This window comes from Dinoponera quadriceps, unplaced genomic scaffold, assembly GCF_001313825.1.
Source record: "Dinoponera quadriceps isolate SergipeBrazil2010 unplaced genomic scaffold, ASM131382v1 scaffold9, whole genome shotgun sequence".
Lineage (NCBI taxonomy): Eukaryota > Metazoa > Arthropoda > Insecta > Hymenoptera > Formicidae > Dinoponera > Dinoponera quadriceps.
This window is the reverse complement of record NW_014554295.1, coordinates 1130055-1153174: the sequence shown is the minus strand read 5'-3', so window position 1 is coordinate 1153174 and position 23120 is coordinate 1130055. Positions and strand designations below refer to the sequence as shown.

General features: G+C 47.9%; 2 protein-coding genes across 2 annotated transcripts; both read right to left on the bottom strand.

Moving 5' to 3' along the window:
- Position 1: 1 nt before the first annotated feature.
- Positions 2–11075, bottom strand: LOC106743620 (protein LMBR1L). The gene is made up of 9 exons (XM_014617633.1): positions 10764–11075; positions 3699–3963; positions 3461–3564; positions 3227–3353; positions 2698–2766; positions 2449–2578; positions 2023–2374; positions 1543–1774; positions 2–1457 (listed from the first exon to the last, which is right to left on the bottom strand). Exons 1-9 carry the CDS (start codon positions 10821–10823, stop codon positions 1219–1221), a joined length of 1578 nt encoding a protein of 525 aa, XP_014473119.1. The 5' UTR covers positions 10824–11075; the 3' UTR covers positions 2–1218.
- Positions 11076–11701: 626 nt separating this feature from the next.
- On the bottom strand, positions 11702–22920 carry LOC106743590 (serine-protein kinase ATM). The gene is made up of 16 exons (XM_014617591.1): positions 22661–22920; positions 22265–22402; positions 21768–22170; positions 21319–21675; positions 20851–21244; positions 18833–20581; positions 18410–18702; positions 17136–18315; positions 16763–16973; positions 16251–16690; positions 14724–16125; positions 13627–14379; positions 13055–13540; positions 12588–12871; positions 12103–12326; positions 11702–11995 (listed from the first exon to the last, which is right to left on the bottom strand). The coding sequence occupies exons 1-16, from the start codon at positions 22730–22732 to the stop codon at positions 11817–11819; spliced, it is 8565 nt and encodes a 2854-aa protein (XP_014473077.1). The 5' UTR covers positions 22733–22920; the 3' UTR covers positions 11702–11816.
- Positions 22921–23120: the final 200 nt, after the last annotated feature.

Sequence of the window (23120 nt, the reverse complement as noted above, 5' to 3'; positions counted from 1 at the left end):
CATATATATATATATGAGTATATGCATATATATATAATTTTTTTAATCGTAACGAGAGACCGAAAATCGTAAAATTTGATAGACCGAGTTCAAATGTTCGTCTACCGACGACGATTCCCCTCGCAGAATCGTCCACGTCGGTATTGAAATTTCTTTGGTGGGCATCATCCCGCATATGCGCTCATTGGGTGCGTATTCGAAGTCGTACGTTTCGGCAACGCGTATGAATCGATTCTTCCATATTACAACATACACACGTCCGCTTCCACGACGAGCTGATTACAGCTCGACTCAGCTATAATATACTTAAAACTAGTAAGAGTAACATAACGTAATAAATAAAAAAAAAAGAAAAGAAGAAAAAAGTGTATCGTATATAAGGCTTATACGCATCACGGACGTGACATCCCTGTCACATCCTCGTCTGACATGTCCTAACTGGCCTCGCATGTTGTTATTGTAACGACCAAAAAATTGCTATAACATTTGCTTGATCGTTTTTAAACGACAAACTTTAGGCTCTTACGAAAGTTTCGTTGGCTGTCGAATGTGATAACAGCTTTTTGGATCGGCTGCGGATTCGAACGCGCGGGAGAAGAACTCCGGGGATATCGAGATGAGGGAGTTCGCGCGCAGACACGAACGGGGATTGCCGAACGAAATTCTCTCGGCCGCGAGATTCCGAATTTCAGGATTCCAGACGTCGTGGCCTTTGTGGCCGAATATAAATCAATGGGGAATATCCAACAGTCTGGGCGAAGATCGCCCGAGGCTTAAACGCGCGAACGATCTAACCGACCAAGACTTGTACTTAATCGCGTTTCCATCGAAACTAGTTTCGAGACGTAATACGGATTCAAGAATTGAATCTCTCTCTCTCTCTCAGTGAATCAATCGGAATTCTCGACGTCGTAATTATAGCTTCGTCGGGGAAACTCGCGCGCGGACGAGGAGTTTCCGGAGTGAATATTTCCGCGAGCGATCGAGAAGTATCATTCAAGAAAATGATCGAGGAGCATCCGCGACGATCATCCGCGGTGGTCCTTCGCGTCAGCACCCTTCCGGAGTCTCACACCGCGCGTGTCGGGAGCTCTCCGACTTGAGTCGCGAGAAACATCTTGTAATTCCCTACAAGTATATCTTTCGCAAACCAGGAAAACTTTCGCAAGGTCCCGGCGTCTCATCTCTCTCCGCTTATTAATTACAATCTAAATCAGTCTAATCTTCCTTTGTAGAAAACATCCCTGACAAGCCTCTCTTCGCGTCCGTTCTGAAAATGCCGAGCAGGCTGCTCCTCAGCCGGGCGTAGATCTCCTTGCGCACGGTAGCGCTGAACTTGGTGGCCAGGCAACCGATCGCCGCGGTCGCGAAGATCAGATTGTAGAGAAGCACGAGCTTGAAGTTGCCCAGCCACTCGATGCGCCCGAAGTCACCGAGCAGATCAAAGTTCGTCATTCCTGAAGAGCACGCAAGGAGAAAGCTGGAGTGACATTCATATTCGCGAGAAGGACGTAGAAGAGGAGAATCTCACACGATACTCACCTAGTATTCGCGATAACAGCGGTAACGCTGAGCTGAGAACGAGCAGGAGGGCGCAATTCGCGATGAGATGAGTGAGCTGCGTCGAGTGCAACTTCGGCTGTACCCTTCTCACGCCTGGCAGCGCGTACAAGCCGATCGCGCTGGTCACGGCCAAGTACAGAATCACCGCCACTTCAATCGTCGCTCCGATGGGTCCGAGCTTCGACAGTGAACTGATGCCGAGTGTAAATTGCTGTGAAGCGAGCGCGATCACTCGGTCATTATCATCTCTCACAAGAATTCCAAAGACTCCCGACTATCTTCGAATGTTAATAATTGAGAGATATCTAATATTTCTTTCTGAGTGGCGAATCACGCTCGTTATCTCGTTTCACCCGAACGTTGAGAAGAAAAATGTTAAGAGCGAAATAGGGAAGTGGGAAAATTGGTATCGGAACTTGATCTTCCCCTTTGTATTTCAGACGTGAAATCACCACGTACCCTTGTGCTCAGAGGCAGCGCTTTAATGCCTATCAGCAGCTCCAGTGTGTTCTGCACTGCCAGCAGAGCGGTGGCGGTAGACAAGACAAGCAGAGCCAGCATCGCCAGCGGGTAGAACAGCGTACGCCTGACCCACCACGTGCTCCTCTGCCGGTCCAACAGCTGCCGTTGTCTCTGAATGTCTTCTAGCCTCTCGGCGAGGCCTTTCTGCAAAGCACCATTCCTGAGACACATCAGACTCGGATTCACGCTCAGCAACGGCTCGTCCTCCTCCGTCAACGAGCCGCAACCCGGCGGAGACATCGGCACCGGTGACACGTACGACTTGCCAGTCGCTTTCACATGCTGCAAACTGAATGCACGCGCTGAATTATCGCGCCGGACTGTCTATGAAGACGCGAGCGTCTCGAGGAAGAGAGCGCTTACCGCCGGCGGATGCAATCCTCCTCCAGCCTGTAAGCGTAGAACTCTTCGTCCAAGTTCTTCAGAAACTGAGGCTTAACCAGAAAAGATCCGACGACACCGAACAGTCGCACGAATCCCACGGGAGTACATACTGTGGAAGTGAGAGGACGTCGAGGATTAATCGATCGATAATTCTACGAAATACTGGCGTCTGATACCAGGCTGTTACGTTGATTACGATAACGAGCGATAGCTCACGGGGATACTCACGTAACAACATCACAACGCCGACGAACGAGACGCAGGAGTACAGGAAAGGCAAATAGTAACTCCATAAATCTGCGCGAAGAAACGGCGTTTGAGGTTCAATCGAAACTCACACTTCACTCGCGCCGAGCCGAGTAATCTATCGCGCGTTGTTCGCGAATTCGACGATTTTCTCACGAGAGAAAGTCCAGCTTCCACGAAACAAAGAGCAGTCGCTTTTTTTTTTTTTTTTCAAAATCGTGAGATAATTCAACCATTCCATTTTATCTGATTGTCGTTATCTTTATTACCGCGGCAAGAATTCGAAAACCTCGAGACAGGTTTAAGCCCGTAAGCGGACGCGTGACTTTTTCGAGGAATAAATCAACCGCTGTTTCAACAGCCGAGATTCTCGAGCTACCGACGCTAGGTTCGAAAGAAAAACAAAAATGTCGCCGACGAGAACAAGAAACACTCGACTCGTTTACGCGGGTTAGTTTGATCGCCACGCGTCTTCATGTTAAATCCCTACAAGACGTGCGTGTGTACTTACTGAGCAATGTGTGCAAACTCGAGTTTTGATAGTCTAGGAGGGCAGATAGCACGTACGTCATTCCTAGTACGAGAGTGCCCAGCAGAAAGAGAACAGTCAGTGTCTCGTACACCCTCGCCATCACGCCCTACGGCCGGGATTACTTCAGTGATTACTTCAGTGAAGCGAAACGGAAGGGGCGCAGCATCGCATTACCGCACCATGTTAATTAATGCTAAGTCGGCCCCGCCTTACCTTTTTGTGGCCCATGAAACCTTCCGACTCCGTGAAGAGGTACGCGAAGGGCAGAAACACGAAGAGCGATACGTTGGAGAACAGGAACACGAGATTCCACAGACCTGCCGGTGAAGAGGACAGAGTGAGAGAGACGGTAAGACAATATTCGGACGATAAGGAAATAAGGACATTTTATCGGAATTTTGTTAATTTTAACACAAAAGTCACTCCGATCCGATCAGACTTGCCGATCTACCTTGGATGAGGGAGCTGTTGAGCCACTTGACGTAGTAGCTGTTCGGGTAGAGGATGAGCACCTCGTTGCTGGCGATCGACACCGGAAGGAGGAGTGTAGCGCCGATAGAAACCGCCAGCGCGACCGTGCAGAGACTGTGACTGATTTTGTACACGGTGGCTTCATCCTCGTCCACTGAGAGATAGTCCTCGCGATCGCGCCGTCTGAAACGCTCGATCAGCGCGTGACTCGTGATATACAGTAGCAGGAAGAGCAGCAGGAATATCTGCAAACACACAGAGGCGCGCGAGTTAATCGCACAGTCAATCAGCCAGTTGACACGCGCGCGGGTGGCAATTACGTGTCAACAATGGGCCGAGCGCGTGCATATTCCACCGTCGATATTCACCGCTTCGATTTCTCGCGGAAAACCCGAATGTGCGTCGGATGATCTGTGCAAAAGTCCCTTCCGTTTCTTGATCAAAATGTATACACGTAATATTTATTTATTCTAAAATATAGTCAATTAAATATGACCGCGCAGTTTCGTCCGATGACGACGACTAATGCTATATTAACGTATCATTTGATCTAATAGAAATGCACAGGTAATAGAAAGAAGTATATAAGTGTTTAAATATGTGTATATGTATATATATTTCGAATATCATTATAAGTTGTGAATTTTATACAGCTATATTTTCAAAACAAAATGGTCAATAACTTTGAAATTTTTATATGACGTTTAGGCATTAGACTTCAATATCATAGTAGTTTTTCATTAAAATCTCACTTTTAGTTCCGAAGATAATAGAAATAGAAAATAAAAATACCACGCTAATCACAGTCTCTACTCTAAAAAGTGTCAACTGTAATTATAGATATCTCAGCTCTCGAATGGCTAAAACTTTTTCAAAGTGCACGAGCAATGAGAGATAATATATAACATTTCAATGTGCAATGTACGCAGTACAAGTACGAGTTTCATCGAATTCTTATCAAACTCAATTCACCTTGTAACTTCCTTCAAAGTGGAATAACTTTTGACCCAGACTCTGAATTACCGTCAAGCTTTGGTTGTCACTTTTCAATGCAACATAGATCAAAATCATTCGTAATTTTTCCACTATTTTGATTTCTGTTTGGGCAAAATACATTCTTAACAAGACGCAATAGTCATAGAATCGCCGATCGCCGGTGGCCGCCGCGGCATTCGACGTGCTAACTTTCGGACTTGCGGTAATCGAAAACTGACGCTGGCACTAATCTTCATCGAGACATCGCCGCGTTACGTAAACGACGTTAATTCCATTTGCCGCTCGTCACAGCCGAATACCTACGATGCCGGAAAGCACGATCTGGTCTCGTGTAAACGTGAAGCCTCACGCGAGACAGAGAGAGATTTAATCCTCAAACGTGTCTCTCTGCTATCTCCGCCTCGTCGACGAACGTCTCTCGCCCCCGTATATCCGCGTCTGATCGATCGCGGGAATCGCCGGCGAAATTTCTCCTCACGTCTGGCGATTACTGTGAAAATTCAGCGATCTTCGATGGAGAGCGCTTTGATTCAGCATACTCGTGCGATCGACCTCGCAACAATGCTTCTTTCGAATAAGTGACGGGTCGTGAATCGCGCGACCACGCTGCGAAGAAGCTCTGCCCTCCGTTAGCCTGCCTACGTTTTACCTTTCATTTATTAATTCACCCGTTCCCGGTCGATATTTCGCGCTTATTCAGCTGTTACATTATTCATTTGTCCGTCTGTTCGCCCGTACCTCACGCTTGCTTTTTGTTTGTGTCCGCGTGTGTCCTCCTCGCCGTTGCGCGTACGCGGCGCGTAACATGTACACACATAATCGACATATTAATTCGCCCTGGCGCGTTGTAATGGCGCGCGTATAATTACAGATAAATAGTGCCGGGTGTGCCTGGCACGACATTCTCGGCTGCGCGGCTGGCAAGAGTTTCCCGGCTGAAAGCTGAGAATAGGTCGGATGAAAGCGGGATAAATGCGAGAGCGTGCGCCTACGCGAGAGGCGAGAACAATGTACGAAAGCTCTCCGGTCCCGATGGGGCCGACAGGGCGGTCTAAAAAAAGAGTCCCAGAGTTCAGGAGTGCGCGCGGGGATAAGCGAGGAGATGTCTAATCGACAAAGTGGTGTCGGACACGTCGACCTGGATCCGAAAGCTGAATCCGCGATTCCAATTGATCGATTGATCGTAAACAGCGCTGACTCGCTCGCCGTTTCCGCGTGGCGACCTGTACGCGACCTGTCTGCTTCTGCATAAATCGACTCTCTTCTAGAATGCGTCTTGTCGCGGAAGAGTGTCGAGATAAAATGATCGAAGATACATGAGGGGGGGGGGGTACTTCTTGACAGAGTTGGCAGTAATGCGTTACTTTTTACTCGTAACAAGTTACGCGTTACCTACACTTTTCAAACCTGTAAAATATTATGTCTACATGCATAGCTATTCATGCATGCATACCACAATTATTAAAAAAAAAAATTTCATACGACGTTACAATTTTTTCTTTTATCTATACGTACAATCGATCACCGGGCGGTTGCAACAGTGTTTTTTTTTTTACATGTTACGCACGCACAAAAAATACGACGAAGCGAACCTGTGATTTACGAACATGCGCAATAGATAGTCACACAGTTATCAAAATTACATATACACATATAATTTAAATATATACATATCTAATTTTGATAGCTGCTGACGATCTATTGCGCATGTTCGTGATTCATAGGTTCGCTTCGTCGCATCTTTTGTGTGTTCTTAAGTATGTAAGAAAAAAACTGTTGCAACCGTTCTGTGACCGAATGTACATCGTAACATTTACATGTTTTTATAGAGTTTTTATAGAGTTAGAAAGTAATGCGTTACTTTTTAAAAGTAACGCATTACTTCCTTATTATAATTTTCTAAACGATGTTTCTATTCTCAAAATAGAAACCGAAGAAATCCGCGTTACTTTTTAAAAGTAACGAGTAACGGGAAATTATTATTGTACGTGTGCAAACTAACGATTACATTTGTTACCGTTGCCCAGAAGATGTAACTACTTTATCGTTATCGTCATTAATAAAGATAACATCATGCACATCGTTATTAAATGTTATTGTTGAAAAAAGGAGTAAAAATTAACGGTGTTATAAGTAACGAACAACTTTTCAGCTTCTGATCATACGTGCTTTAAAATCATCTTGTGTAGATGTGGGATAGAGTGAAATATCTGTAATTTTAAAAGTTCGGAAAAATAATTTTTTCCCCACTTTTCCGCGAATTTTTTGGCTTTTCTCATCTTCTTTATGAAAAAAATTAACGTGGCAGATTTTAACCAAACATACATGAATTTTTCTAAACGAATGTTTCTATTCTTTAAATAGAAACCGAAGAAATCCGCGGAAAAATGAAAAAAATCGGGGTCTTCGGAGTTTTTGGAAACTATAGAAACATTAAACAGAAAGGAAAATGGTTAAATTAACGTGACAATAAACGAACTGAATGCGTTTGAAAAATTAAATTTGGCTCATAAGAAATTCTGTTTCCTTCAACGAAAACGCATTCCGTTCTCGTTCCTTTCACCGTTAATTCAGCCGATTACTTTTTCTCCTCGTGAAGAAATGAAAAAAGAACCGCACGTGTTACAGCTACGGTATTTTTTTTTTCGGTCACCCTCCGGAAAAATCTGTCGTCTAGAAGCGACCGTAACTGAAAAATAATCGTAACCGCAGACACAGTTGGAAAATACTCGTCCTGTCGCCGAACCATCGAGTGATCTTGCGAAGTTTACGATCGGCGAGCGCCGCCAGGCTCCACGGCCGATGATAAAAGAAGGAGATAGCTGGACTACCGTTATCGCTCGTCATTTTTGATCATTGACCCCGCTCTGCCGAGCACGTTGCCGAGCAGTTTCTTATCTCCCGCCACCTCTCTCGCCGCATCTCATTATCGATCAAACTGCCTGCAACAGCAACTGACCGAATGACACGTCACTTCTTTCAGATCTCGTCCGCACTCTGTCTTCGCGATTTAGTCTCGCCACCTGTCGATTCCTCTCTGCTGTTGTGCACAACGGTATCTTTTCGATAAAGTGACCGATACCGACGAGAGGCGCCGGATGCCGCAGCCTAGCTTACGCGCTCTAGTTACGACAGTTTTTACTTCGGCTTACGAACTTGCGAATAGATCATCTCTCGCTCGTTAGTTGATTTTTTTCTTTCAAGCCATCACGTGTGATTCGTTCTCCGTATGCGTAAGGACACTGGGCTCTTCTAGGTCGGAGTTTGAAATCGTCGTGACTTTAAAACATTTTTTATCACTAGCTTCATTTCTTCCCTCTCTTTTTCCTCTCTCTTTCCAAACTTCTGCAATATATTTCCTTTAACTATATTCAACTCATCGTCCCATGATCCCAAAATCATCATCCTTCTTCGTTTCTCGTCCTTAACACAAAGTAAAATTAATACGGTGTAATTGGCATATTTATTTCGCCAGCCGAGGAGGATAAATTCATCCTTGAACATTTCATGATACGTCGTCTCTCGTTTCTTTTGTTAATTTTTAAATGACTCTTTAGGCACGCACGCGTTTCTCTTGTGCGTCAGAAGATCATTCACAATGAACATCTTTACATCTGTCCGCCTTCTTTTTCTCTTCGCTTCGAGCGCGATAATTGCCTTCGTGCGTATATCGGTTAAAAGAGTTAAACGGAACGCAGGGACTGCACAAAACAATTAAATCACGACGGATTACTAGTCGAGACGCGGAAAGAAGTGGAACGTGCTTTCACGGTAAACTTTCCAAGGAGGTAAAAGTCCGTAGATCTAGGAATAACGCGTGCCAAAAAAGAAAAAACAAAAAAGAGGCGGGAAAGGAGAATGAAACCGATACGAAAACTGATAAACATGTGTTTCAGCAATCGTTGTGTGAAGTCAGAATTGGGCTGGTAATTCTTAGAACGCCCGAACGTAATCACAGGTAATTATAATTCTACGCTTCTCTGATGCTTCTTCTTCCGTGAAATCCGATAATAAGTGACTTCCGTCATAATAATTGTTTCCTCGTGGAGATACATTTGACGTCGTAACGTAACATTTGTACGTAATGCTTGCGCTGCCTACACGCACTTTCTTCTCTCTATCAATCGAGAGGGATATATGGAAGATCGCGACTTCTGAGCCCGAGGAGGAATCAGCCGATCTTCTCTCTCTCTTTCTCTCTCTCTCTCTTATCGCTCTCGCCTCCTAGATACTTTGTTCATGGCTGTTGCAAGTCGTCGTCGGCGGCGAGTCGCCGACCGGCGACGACCGGTTTCTCGGCGTCGAGAAATCCGCAAAACGAAGACTGCGTCTGCCGCTAAGAAAAACGCATCCTACGTTGGCGCGGTTGCATTTGCGAAACACAAGGTGAACGCACCCGAGGCGTGTCGCGGTGTTCTCGCGTTTGAAATTCCTGCGGGTAGTTCCCGACTTGCGGACGACGGCGACGGAGGAAGGCGAGGATATCCCGGATGGGAATATCAAGATGTAACTCCGGGGAAGGATCGAAAAATGCGGGAGGTAAATTCGACAAGGTTCCGCGGACTTTTTCCGTCCGCGAAAATTCGTTGACCGTTTCGCGGTCAATTTTCCTGGAGATATCGATCTGATGTCGACCGTCGTTAAGAAATAAACTATGAAAAATGAGTAGAACTCGTCGGAAATTGTAGAAAAATAATAGACTGACGAATGATAACACTTCGTTATATTCCGAACTTTATCGCGCGTTCGCGACTCCGGTATTAACTGCAAAAATATGCAACGTTGAGTACAACGTCAATTTACCACGTATATGAGAAACTTTCACAACGTTTTTTTGTTAAATTCGGCTGCATTTGAATTCTGGAACATTCTGTATGGCTAATTGGATAACACACACACACACACACACACACATATATAACAATACTTGGTTCTATATTCGTTTGTTTGTTTATTCGAAAATTCGAGTTTGTCTGAAATCACAATAATACCTTTTATTTTGACAGTTGATGCATATCCGCCTGTAATTACATCACTAATATTTTGCAAGTAATCATCAATTTATTACTCACTGCTCCTCCTTGAACTTTTTACCGCATTTCTAATCGAATTCATCGTAGAAATTCATTTATTCATCCGCTTAGAAAGAAGACAGATTTAGACAAATTTCAGGACATTGTACAAGTACCAAATTATCGTTTTTACATCTTGTAATCACGATTAACTTCTCGATCTAAATATATTATGTGTAATTAAGCTAACTCCACTCCCCCCCCCTCCCCCCAATAAGGACAAATTATAAACCGATCCCGTATGTACAACGATCGACTTCGGAACTTGTCCTATTATTTGCGCACGTCGACTCGGGTATCTCTCGTCGCTCGTCACGAAGAGAAGGCATCGCACTGACAACGAGGCCGAGGACGAGATGTATCACCGACTTCTCTCTTTTTCTCTCTGTCTCTCTCACAATCTAACAATCACGTTTGTTTCGCTTGGAAAAAAACTTATCAAACGTTCAAAGTCATACGTTACGAGAAATTAAAGTGCTCGTGAGGTCGTGCTGAAACATCGCAAACGTGGAATTTCGACGCTTCGTATTCAACAATCGGAACAGAGGACAAACGCTCGTTCGTTCTTCGTTAAAATAAACAAACATGCAGATTAAATCCATGTCGACACGTCGTCGGATTTTCCGTGACAACGAGGCGTCACCGCTCGCAGCGCGCGATAAGGCTCGTTTTCGCGAGCGCATAGCGCAGGGAAATTCGACCGTATGTCAGACGAGTCTCCTGTATCGCGAACTTCACACTTCACGACCCATTTTCGCGCGAATCTCTACAGAATAACCACAATTTTGCGAGAGGCGAGTCCCTGCCGCCTCAAATCTCCAACCCTCGCCCGTTTTCGCGCGATTATCGTGCAGGAAAGCCGACTTCACGGAGACAAAACGGACTGCGATTTCAAGCATGAGACGCGAACGTACGTCAATACGACGATGACGATTGATTCACGTTCTCTATTTGTTATGATTAATCTAAATACTCACGATGCTCTCTCGCACGGTGTTGTGAAACAATTGTTCCCTTAGGTCAGCATCATCTTCCATCTTCACCTGTTTGTCAGCAGATTTCGGTCAGCCAAGTGCAGCGACATTTTAATCTTCTCGCCGATTTTACGCGCACGGCATAACCGAACGTGAGAGCGCACTACGATGCGAAACGTGACGCGCGACGTCGCGTTTTATCCAGAGAGAGAGAGAGAGAGAGAGAGATGAAATCGCGTTTGTGACGTCGCGACGCTGTGTTTACGCGATGGTAGGCATGGCGCGCACAATTAACTAATCGACCAACTGCCACCACGGCTGTTAACGTACTGACCGCCACAAATGGCCGCGAAGAGGCGTCAGTGCGGCGCGCCTCGCGCATGCGCGAAACGTTTGAAACGTAAGGCCTGCTTCACATATCCTTTTATTCGTTTCTTTCGTTGCATGTGAAGAACGATACTTAACAAATTATTTGTAATCTGGCGCTTTTTTACTATTAAGTAATTAAAACTTAGGTAGTAATGAGTGATAAATATGTCTTAGAGCGATATTCATAGTCGGATGTTATATTTAAGATCGTCGTAAGTTCATGTTTCTTCAGATGCTGTACGGCTTATTTCATAAGCTACCGAGCATCTCAAGATGAACTTGATATTTGGCATTCGTTTTTGCAAATAGGAGACATCGGTTTGCTCTGGTCGCTTTCCAGCAAAAAATACAAAGTCGTTTCATTGGCTAGATATTATCTTAAGAACAAACCAATGTCTCCGATTTGCAGAACCAGTTTTTGTCAACGAGCGAAATACCTCGCGTGTCATCCGAAGAAACAGTTTCGACTGACATATCGACGCTCTCGAGACTTCGATTTATCGACTCATGTGTGAGACATGTATCTCGATATCGGCGGATCTTGCCAACGTAAATAAAAAAGAAAAAAAAAATCAGAATTAACGAACTTTTTATTTTATTTAAGAAAAGTATAAACGTATAGTTGGTAAGTATAAATTAAGCTACATGGTAAAAGTAATACATCCGGTATAAAAAAATGCAAAATATTTACAAGTACGGTTGCCAACCGTAATAAACACGGCACAAATTCGCGGGGTCCCGGGCTTCCTGTAGGAGCCTCTCCACCTGGCCCGACACGCTGGACACCAAACCGTCCTCTGTCCCCTGCAGCTTCTGTTCGATCCTCAGGAGAGCTCTCTTAGCGATTTTATTGGTCTCCACGGGCACTTAAGTAAGCGATAATCAGTTATCAATTCGTTTCTACCAACAGTAACAATAGCGAAATATCAACGACTCCAATTAGTTCTAAGATTTAAAAATCAATTTCTTTTACCACGTCCGCGCTCGGAGAAGCCTTTCACGACCACGCTCTGCATCTTGCACGCCTTCTCGGGCGTGATGGCCCAGGTGAACAGCGGATCGTAGAGCAGAACTTGCAGGAGAGTGATGATGATCTGCTTTTGGTCGCGCAACATCGTCATGGTCACCTCGCAGCTGCGTCTCATAGTACCCTCGATGCCGGATGCACCCATGGCAACCTCGATATCCCTGGTTAGTCTGCAACGAAACCAACAATATACTTCAATACTTAAATCACACGAACATCAATAACCCCTGCAATAGTAATTCAGAATTTTATCGTGCTACGTTATCGAGTATAAAACATCTTGATTATCTTGGAACATGAAATGCATCTGAAGATGCTGTAAACTTGAAATATAAGGTTTCAGAGGCATTTTATATAAAATTTTATATACTATGTAATATATTGAAGCAATTCCGTGCAAGCCAACGATCGACATACAGTGATGGTTCTACCTGAAAGGAATCGTTTCCCGAATGGGCAGGATCTTGCCCTGCTCAAAGGCTATTCCGAAGTCAATGTGAACCACCTCGGCGGTCCGTTCGTCGATAAGGATGTTACTCAGGTGTCTGTCGCCCAAACCCAAAATGTAGCCCGCGATGGACGTGGTGGCGACGCTGCGCGTGTACGTGAGGGTCCTCTCGACCCAGTTCTCGGGCGACAGATACTTCTCCTCGAAGAAGTGCTGGAATGCCGGTCTCATATGTTTGCAGCACTTGAGGAATACATTCAGCTTCACCTGCATAACGACAGACAACGTAAATTACAACATTCATTTTCCGGGTCTGTGGCGACCCTTTAATGTTAAAAAGATTGAAAAAAATTAAGGGTTTAAAAAATATATAATTTTTGGCTCGGCATAAAGGACAACGCTAATGCAAAGAACAGCCGTTGTCCTTGTCCAAGAGTATCATCAAGTCACCTCGTTCGATTCTTTTTCGACGTTTCTCAGCTTGTTCTTCGCCGCTTCTGCGCTCATGTCGCGCGGGTAGTACTTCTTGTGCAAACCAGGAGTGTTTGGGTTGCCCAACAAGACCATCGCGATCGGCACTGTGTTGTCGCACCACTCCAACACGCCCGACCTTTGCGTTAGCGGCACCACCTTGTACGTTCTGATCCGTAGGTTCCGCCGCTTGGTCTCCTTGCACGTTCTCAACAGCGTGTTTATCACGGTGAACACCTGCTGCATCACCGCGTCTTGCCTGAGGTCGTCCTTGCCCTTGACCAACTGCCGGCGCAGTACGCCGTCGGTGCCGACGCAGATTATCTTCTTCGGGGCGTTTATGCCGCCGACGAATTCGCAAATGTTCTGATACGACTTCACGCCGATTACTTCGTCGCTGTATTTACAGGATGGTTTCACAGGCAAGCTCAAAGTCGGCAAGAGGACGTTATTCAGGTTCTTGATCTGGAAAATAATCATTTTAAATAACAATGATCAACTCTACTACTCTTCCGGGGCAAGAATCTTGAAAATATGATTGAGAAGAATACCCCGAGGATCGGCTGGTCCAGCGGTATCTGCTGGCGTTTCCCAGGCTGGCCGTTGCCCTTTGGCTGCCAATAGGCCAGACTCACCAAGGCCCTCGACAGGATCTCCATTTCGTAGATAATCGGCGACACCTGTGGGAGTTTGGCCAATCGTTTGAGAAGCTCCTTGGCGCCCAACACGCGACGTTCCTCCTTCTTCGTCACAATATTCGAGTCGAACTCGTTGTCGGTATGCAAATTTTTCAGAGCCAGCACCACCGGCAGCGTGTGATACGGGTGTTCCCGGGCGCAACGCAGGAGAATGTCGAAGATCTTCGCGGAGAATCCGTTTTTCAGATCGTTGCTGATATGAGCAGCCAGTTGCGGCACCAGCGGGACGAACTTGAAAGATGGCACGGTGTCCAGCTCATTCAGGAACTCGTTCACTTCCTCGCCGAACATGTTGTCCAGCCAGAGCGACACTAGCCGGAAGATGAGGAGATTGTGTTCCTCGCTGCTCTGCAGAGTCCTCAGGTAGTACTTGAAGGCCTGCGACAGGTAGTTGCGTCTCTCCCGTTTGATACTCTCCAGCTCGGCCTCATCGTTCGTCGACTGCCTCTGGCTGAGTACCACAGCGCGTTTAAGGTCTTGGTTCATCTGCGCGGTGTTCACTTTGACCGCAGAGCGGGCGTACTCCTTGAGGGACTCGTACGCCGAGGATCTCATGTAGTCGCTGATCTGCTCGTACTGCGCGTCTGCGAAACGCGCCAGTGCGACCTGCGATATTCACGTTTGCACAAGATTAAAGTACCAATGCCTGGACACGTATCGAACTCTGGACATTCTTGTCGTTTTGGTCTTTTTGTTCTAAGTGTGAATATTCACAATTTCATCGCACGATATACGTACATACATCAAATACGTACAAATATTTTCTGCTTCAAGATTAAACACTTGTATTTAAAGACGAAAACGTCCAAGAATATCCATAGTTAGGCGTACTTTGGCTTCGCTCATCTACGAGATAGAACTAACGAGAATGACATCAACATCCTTCTTCACGTTCCCGATGTACCGCCTGTGACCGAGAAGCTCGAATACTGTGCACTGTGCGTCTTTACCTGCGTGTCGTTCAAGTTTTTCACAACATCAGGCGTCCGTTCGTCGATAGCGTCGCTGGTCTCAAGACTCTTGATCGACTCCAGGTAATACTTTTGTATCACCGCCTGCGGGTTCTCCGACTTGGTCTCCGCCATCCAATCGCCGTAAACCCGAAGAGCCTTCGCTTTTAAACTCGCTTTCATGTTCCTCTTCTCGATCAGGTCGCGCAACAAACGGCGCGCTATCTTCTGGTCGCGCGTCATCCACGCGAGGAGAGATTCCTGATAGAGCAGTTGGTTCTGGAAGTCCTCCGACAGGTCCTGGTGTTTCGCCAAGACGCCCAGCGCCCTGGCGGCGACCGGGAAGTTACCCTGACACTCGGCTACCATCGCCAGGTCCAGGCAGGTCGTGAAGAACGCCTCCTGTATGTTCGGGTCCGTCTTCAGGGACTCCTTGATCCGGAACATGATGATACGCTGTTGCAGGATCGGCTCCACGTACTCGAACTGACCGTTCAGTATCTCGTGCTCGTCCCAGCGCTGCAATACTTCTGGGTACGTCCGCGAATCGGTGAGGCCGCTCAGCTGCTCGATCTCGCGTAGCAGCCGCAGCTGGGACAGCTTCTCGTTGACGGTCTTGCTGCTCTCCAGACTGATGACTCTCAGGGAACTGATTACGCTTCTACGAGCGCACTCGAGCGCTCTCTCCGTTCCCCTCCGGTCGTCTTCGTGGAAGCACTTCAGGGCGTGGTAATGGTGCTGATAAAACGAGTTCTCCAGGGACTCCAGCGTCGAGTTGTTGTAACTCGTGGCGGTATCGTTGACCAGCAGACCCCAGTCGCCGAGTCGCCAGGCGCACTCGTAGCCGAACTTCTCGTCCAGGTCACCCCTGAGAAACTGCCACTGGAGGAACTGCAGGCCGGAGCGGTGCAGCGCGTTCGACATCTCCTTGGGGGCCAGCGGGTTGCCGTACGACAGCTCAATGTCCTGCGCCAGCATGACCTTGTCCCAGCTATTGGTGCGTGCGTAGTACTGCATCCTGGAGTTGTGGTCGACCAGATAGGACGAGCCGGCGCCGCATATCGCGTCGGGGTCGCTGATATTCAGATAAGTGTCCTGCATGATGTCCTGCAGCACGCGGCCGAGCTGCGGCTGGTGCTCGTAGATGTAGTCGATCTTCGGGTCGCTGCTGAAGTTGGGGTAATCTGTGGAGAAGGACTCGCAGGCCAACTGCACGAACAGCAGGGCCGTGTAGTAAGCGGAGCACTCGTGCGCCGCTCGCGCGAGGTAGACGTAGTCGAGCTTCAGGCTCACGTTGTCCGGCAGCTGCGTTCGCACGTGGTTCACCACGTGCAGCATGCGGCGCACGATATTGCGGTCGCAGCGAGCGGCCCCGGCCTCTTGGTCGATCGCGAAGTGATACCTGCCAAATCAAGCCTTCAATTTTATCGATCAATCTCTACTACGGGATTTGTTCAAAATCGTCGAATCGCCCGATAACAAACGTTGAGTATCGTTTAGATATCATTCAGAGACTGTGCTCGGTACCTGAAGAACTGATTGATGCAGTCGCACAGGGTGTTGATGAGGTTCTCGCACCGTTCGATGATGAGGAAGATGATCCTCGGCAGGATCAGCTCACAGAACTTGACGCTGAGCCGGCAGACAGGCAGGAAGCTGTCCAGGTAGGAGTCCGCAAAACACTCGGCGACACCGCAGGTGACCTTAATGATCCATTCGGCGTAGCTCTCGCCGTTCTTGATGGTCCACAGTGAGTTACGCGGCTCCATGATGGTCCGGAATCTCGTGAAGTTCACGGAGAAGCATTTGTTCGCGACGACACGGCTGTGGAGGAACGGTCGGATGTACTCTAGTTTCAGGGGCGCGCATTTATCGTAAATGTTCGACAGGTCCTTCATGTACTCAGGATCAGACAGTTTCTTGCCGTAGGTGGTGGAGAACATCGTATAAAGAGCGTCGGCGCTGACCTGGAACGAATACGTTGGGCGTTTATCGACTTAATCGTGATCCATGCCTTGCGCCTTCAATCGAAAAGAAACCTTGCGCAGGTCCACCGCACTCTCCGCCAGGAAGCTTGTCAACATCGCGACGGATCGGTACGTCAAAACTTCTATCACGTGGTCCGCTTCGCGCACCGGACTTTCGGATGGCTGCGAGACCACCGTGGAGTCCGTCGGGCCGAACTCGCCAAGACACCTCGTGGCTTCCATCGAAATGCGCGTGTTCGATGATTCCGTCAGCTTCATCAGTCTGTGAAAAACAAGTTTGCGGGATATTTTCTCGGGCTTTGCGGAGATAACCGCAAGGAAAGAGAGGGAAAGAGAGAGAAAGAGAGAGGAGGGGGGAGGGGGGATAAAAAAATAAGTAAAAAGAGGAAGAAAATTAAATAACAATCGGGATAATGGCGCTCACTTAAATATCACTTGATGCAAAATATTGACGCCACCCTCAGGATACGGTCTCTCCAGCCTCCGGTGCAGCTCCTTCAACTCCTTCTTCCGCGTCGATAGCTGCTGCGTCAAATTCACGAGGTCCTCAAGCGTGCACTCGGCGTTCTCGTCGCTTATGGCTTCGAGGAAACGCTCCAGCTCTTCCTCGAGACACACCGCCCCGTCCGCGTACCTGACGCCTTCGTGAGCCTCCCTTACCTCCCGGAAGATCCCGAGGTTGGGAAACGAGCTGAGTTTCGCGACGGACTCGTGCAGAACTTCCCTCTGCTCCACTATGAGGAACTTAAGCAGGCCCAGAGCGACTTCGGCGCTGCTCGCGCTCTGCGCCAGGCCGATCAGGTTCGCCACGACGAACCTGAGAACATCCCGGACCTCTGCGGCCCTCGTCGGCAGTGCTTGTCTGAGAAACAAGTCCAGAAACTTGCAACAGGCCGCGGACAGAGTCTCGTCGCTCCCAGTAAAGTGCAACAGGCTGTAGCACACGTCTCTCACCAAGAACGCGGCCATCTTGTCGAAGCACGGCTTCCCGAGATTTCGCGTCAGCTTGTGGCAGAAGTACACGTACTGGTGCAGCCTCTTCAGCTTACGCTCGCAGGAGCGCGACGAGTGCACGGCGCTCGCCAGCTGCAGCAGCGTCCTCTGCAGCACCGCCGGTTGCTCTTCGACCAGCAGACGCGTCAACGGCTTCATCAGGTATCTTTGCTCCAGGTGACCGAAGCACTGATCCAGCATGGCCGCGGAGAAGTGCGGCGGGTCGTCCTCCGGGAAGTACACCGCGCTTCCGAAGGAGAACATAAGCTTGAAGTGTTTCTCGTCATGCAGCCGTTGCACCAGGTCCACGAAAACGTCCTTCAGCTGGTCGGCGAGCAGGCGGGTCAAATTGCGTGTCGACGCGAACTCGTCGGTGCTCCCCTGCAGCTTCTTCAGCGTCTGAACGGCGACGCCGTCGACCGAGGCTGGGTTGCATACGCGGGATATCATCCAGACGAAGCAGGCCGGGAAGATATCTTCGAAGACGTCGGCGAACGCTACCCCGGCGTCGTCGCAAAAGGACACGGCTTTGCTGAGGCCCGAGGTGCGAAGAAGAAGAGGAACTATACGGTTGACGTGTCTCTCGAAGAACTCGGCCACGCTCCCGCATCCTGTCGACAAGCAACGTCTCGTTTTTAGCGACCTCATAACCTACCCAGCTCCTTCTTTTTTTTTTAAACCTTTCTAACCGATCTCGGTCGTTACCTGTGAGCGTCCACGGGAACGTTTGCAATGGATACCCAGCGTCGTGCCAAAACGTCAACAAGTAGTTCAGATTGTCTTCGATCAGCGAAGTGTACATGGTCTGCTGCATCGCCGCCGAGAGGACCTTCTGCACTTTCTGCGCCTTCACTTCTCTATTCACCGTCAGCTCCAGCATGACGCTCAAAGCACGGCCTTGGAGAACTCCGCTGATACACGCCACGGAAGCCAAAGCCATCAACGAAGTGGCCGTCTTGGTCTCCCTCTCGTCTTCCAGCTGGCGCGTCTTCAGGCAGCTGCTCCACAAAGATGCGAATTAACGAAAGCAACGAAAGAACGCTTGACGGACGTACAGACGTAACGTAATATCGTCTTCGCTCTTTACAATTATTCGGCTCTTCATGCATTCCGTTTTAATAAGTATACCTTCGCGAATCCGAGCTCGCCTGCTCGTCCACCTCGAGCAACTTGAGCACCGTCTCTTCCACCTTGATGAACATCCACTTCTTCCACATGTAAGCGACGTCGCCGAGGGACATGAACTCCTGCAGGCATCGCACCGCCTGCGCGCGCAGCACGAAGGACGGATGGCCGATGTAGTCGAGGACGCTGTCCAGCATCATCGTGACCTCCGCCGAAGGGTCGGAGCTCCACGAGAAGCCCGGATCGATCCGTACGACGGCGCAGATGCACCTCATGTAGTCAGCGTGGACGGACACGCCGCAGTTCCGCTCGCGAGCGTGCATGAAGAACGCCGACAACGTCTCGATGATCCTCCTCGGCGCGTACTCGAAGAAAAACGGCAGGAGACCCAGCAGCCTGCGCACCGACACCCCGTCCTTGGGCTTCCGGCAGACCTTCAGAAGAAACTCCAGCGACTCGTCCGCGTGTTTCCAGTGAATCTCGCTCTGCTCGTGTCCAGCGAACGACTCCAAGATCGTCAAGGACATCCCCAGCTCGACGGGGTTCGCGCAGTCCTGCCACGTGAGCAAGAAGTTCTTCATTATCTTGATCTGCAGCGCGTCCGGATGGTCGCCCATGCCGACGTGCAACGCGCAAAAAGACGTTAGGGCCTCGACCACCCACAGGCGGATCATGCCTTCGCGAGGAGCAGCAGCAGCAGACGACGGCGTCTTCGCATTACCGACGGATCGTCGTCTCTGCTGGAAAGCGCTGGGATCGTCGTAATACTCGGAGCCACGCTGGTAATCGGCCATGTCGGTGTCATTGACGTTCAACAATTCGAATATGTTCCTCAGCATGTTTCCCGTCGACGTTGAGACGATTATCTTGGCGACACTCGTGCCGTACGCGCCTCCGTAGAGTGCGCTCAGCGCCTTGATCACGTTCAGTAGATACGAGAATTTGCACTTGGAGCTGATGCTCGCCAAGGTCTGGAAGCTGCTCGCCAGGTGCTTCTCCAGTACGTCGATCAGCGGACAATCCTCCGTCAGAACGGCCAGTTGCATCAGAGTAGACAGCAATCTGGCCAGGAGCGCGAGCTTCGTCAGAACGACGTAGACTTCGGCGTTGGAGCCCTCCTCTTGGAGAAAGTCGTTCAGTTGCTGCTTCAGGAAGCCGAGCGTCTCCTGCACGTACGGGACAGGGCCGGTGATCGTTCCGGGTGCCGTTTCAACGCGCTCGTCCTTTGTGCACGCCAACAACTCCGCCTTGAAAGCCAAAAACGAGTAGCAGAGTCGCGAGAGGTCCGTCGGATAAACATCCCGCGGCGCTGAGACGACTCTGCGCGTCTCTTCATGGTTCCGCAAACATTTCGGATCACCCAAGTCTGACACGAGGTCTGACCTGATGTTCTGCCGGCAGCGAGAGCTCAGGACGAGATCCACCGAAAGAACGCAGATATCGTCGATTACGACGGGCAGTCGGGCCAGCTTCTGCCAGGGTGCGGCGCTCAGCAACCATTCCAGGAGGCGCGTTCTGTCGCAGATCGGCGTCGACGAGGGCGACGGATAGAGGACCGACGCGGACGCGTCCTCCGGTAAGGAGACGCGCCTGCACAGCAGCAGAAGCGTACGCACGTTGTTCGGCGTCCAGCGGATCGTCCTGGTCAGGTACAGTCTGAGGAAGGCGTTTGCATTCGGCATTCTGTTGTGCTTTATGAAACAGCGGGCCAGCGCGTGGCCTGATTCCTCGTTCTGATTCGTTCCCAAAGATCTAAAATGACACGGTCTTCTTAGAAATCTCCACCTAGGGTTGACGATGTTGCAATTGGTCTTTTCAAAGACTAAACAAGGCAATGGGAAAGATAAGTTTTCTATTATGAATAATATAGGAAATTTAATTGATACGGGAAAGTTTGAAGTAATATGGGGAATTGTTGGTACAGAAAATTCAGTCGAAAAGAAATTATTATTAAAACTATTGTGTTCCTAATAATGTTTCTGTTTTGAGACGAGAATCAATCAACGATGCAAGAAACATACCTCAATAACATGTCCCAGATCTTGCTCCAATGTATCGTGGCGTCCTGCACCTCCCCGGTGGACATCTCGTTCTCCATAAGAACAGTGGCGAATCTGTACAGGTTGTCCATGATGGATTCATTCAAGTCGGTTATCCGTGACAAGGGACGAGCGAGCTCTGTCAGATGCTGCAACAAGGGCGCGAGATCTTGCGATCTGAGGCACTGCGGGTACTTCTTCAGAGTTTCCGTCGTTATCCTTATCCAAGGCCACGCTTCCTCGGGATTGCTTTCCGTTATCAGATCAACGATGCTCGTCAGCTTGTTTATCCGTCTGCGTTTGGCCGACGGGAAACCGTAATTCGCGTCGGGGAAGACTGCGACGTTACCCACGTTGTCGAGCATCTGCTTCACAACTGAGGATCGCACATGTTTTTATGTGATGTTGGCAACGATACGAGCGAATATACGTGCGTCGGTGAGAGAATACCTTCGCTGGCGAACTGGACAAAGCCGTGCCATTGTACGTCCAATTTGCAATTCTCCTGGATGAGCAAGTACATGCTGCCCAGCAAGTCCCTCCATTTGTTCCAGTCGTGAGCGTAAGCGCCATCGTCGCACTTGGAGATACCTTCCGGATGATGGATCTGTAGGATAACCAGCAGAAATCTGTACTTCTCCTCGGAGCCATTCAAATGCAGCATATCCATCAGTATGGTCTCGCTGAACTTGCACAGTGTAATTCGGGATTCTGTTGCGATTTGCCTGTACACATTGTTAGCGAGCTTGTAGAAAGATTCGATCAACTGCTCATCGTTCGTATTCTTCGTATCCCCGAAGATGTTCTCTAGGAAATTAAACGATATCATTATTCTGTTTTCTGTAACCTTGAAAATGACGTGGAACAATGTGAAGAAGCAGTTCAATAAGTTACCACACCTAGGAACAACGGGAGGTCCTTTACATCAGCCAACAAGTTGGTGTGCGAGAAGGAATACTCGACGATCATCTGCAATGCATCTAACACAATATGCTTCTTCGGTTGCATTTTTTTATACAACTTCTTGCAAACCACCAGCAATTCTCTCCACTGACTTGCTGTGATATCGCTATAATCCATATTCTTAGGCAATATGTATTTGACCAGTATTCCCAAGTATGTGTCATGATAGTGAATGTATAGTTGGGAGTCTAATATTTGTAATACCAGAGGTATTAGCTCGTTACTTTTCAAAAGCTCAGTCGACTTCTCATACGAATGCCGGACAGTATTGATGATCAGCCTGATGACAGCTTGTCTCTCATTGTTCTTAATTGATTCTTTGCCAGGTCTATCAGCCTCCTATATTTTTATTCAAATAGACGTTATCGACAGATAATTATAATAGTAAATTATGTAAGTTGCAATTTCTTGTAGATTTTAACATAATACTTACACTGAGAGCCAGCTTATGAGCAATATGCATAATATAACACCAATTGATAATTCTGCAACTTCTTTGTTCCGTGTGGTGACAGATCTCTTTAAGGGCTTCATTATTCTGGTACAAATTCAACAGTTCTGATACACATTTCTGAAAGATAAATGATTTTCATGAAGAATCAATTATAACAGACTTTGTAGAAAATAAGAAAATAAGAAAATGTAACAGATTTTGACATACGGAATATCTTCGATCAACTGTACTTTCCCTTAACTATGTAATTTCTTATAAAAATTTTGATTTTTCAAAAGTTAGTATAACATTATCATTCTCACAATTTTGTGACTACAAACGCAGACGTTCAAACAATAATTATCAACATTATATGATCTCGGTGCGAGTAATTACCTTTTGCTCAGTTACTTTTTTACTATCGCCGTAGCCTAAAATTTCGCGTATTTTCTCCGACATTCGCGACATTTTTAATCACGCTTCAACAGACGTCGATATTGGCACATTCGGAGGAAAAAGTAACTGAAACGATCTATTAAACGAAAAAACGGAGTATCATACAATTTATATTCACACAACTATATATTCACGAACTCAAGAATTGTCGCATCGAAGTCTAACCCATTTGACTGTCCTCGGAATGCCGCCAAACTCATCATTACGTCGGTGAACCCTAATATTCGAATATATATGAGGTCTGTTCGTTTTCGCTGCACCACTGAACTAACAATAAGTTGAAGCGAAATAAATATGTTTTCTCGCTTCAACTTATTACACTAGTTCAGCGGTGCAACCAAAACGAACAGACCTATGGTGTGAGTGCGATTCTCCTATCACCATGAACGTAGGATGATAC

Excerpts from the sequence above, each read along its gene's own strand:
- LOC106743620 (XM_014617633.1), bottom strand. The coding sequence starts at position 10,823 with ATGGAAGATGATGCTGACCTAAGGGAACAATTGTTTCACAACACCGTG. Across the intron at positions 3,565-3,698 it reads CAACAGCTCCCTCATCCAAG|GTCTGTGGAATCTCGTGTTC; the intron begins GTAGATCGGCAA and ends CTTCACCGGCAG. Across the intron at positions 3,354-3,460 it reads GTTTCATGGGCCACAAAAAG|GGCGTGATGGCGAGGGTGTA; the intron begins GTAAGGCGGGGC and ends TCCCGGCCGTAG.
- LOC106743590 (XM_014617591.1), bottom strand. The coding sequence starts at position 22,732 with ATGTCGCGAATGTCGGAGAAAATACGCGAAATTTTAGGCTACGGCGAT. Across the intron at positions 18,316-18,409 it reads GTTCCCGTGGACGCTCACAG|GATGCGGGAGCGTGGCCGAG; the intron begins GTAACGACCGAG and ends GCTTGTCGACAG. Across the intron at positions 11,996-12,102 it reads CTTCTCCGAGCGCGGACGTG|TGCCCGTGGAGACCAATAAA; the intron begins GTAAAAGAAATT and ends CGCTTACTTAAG.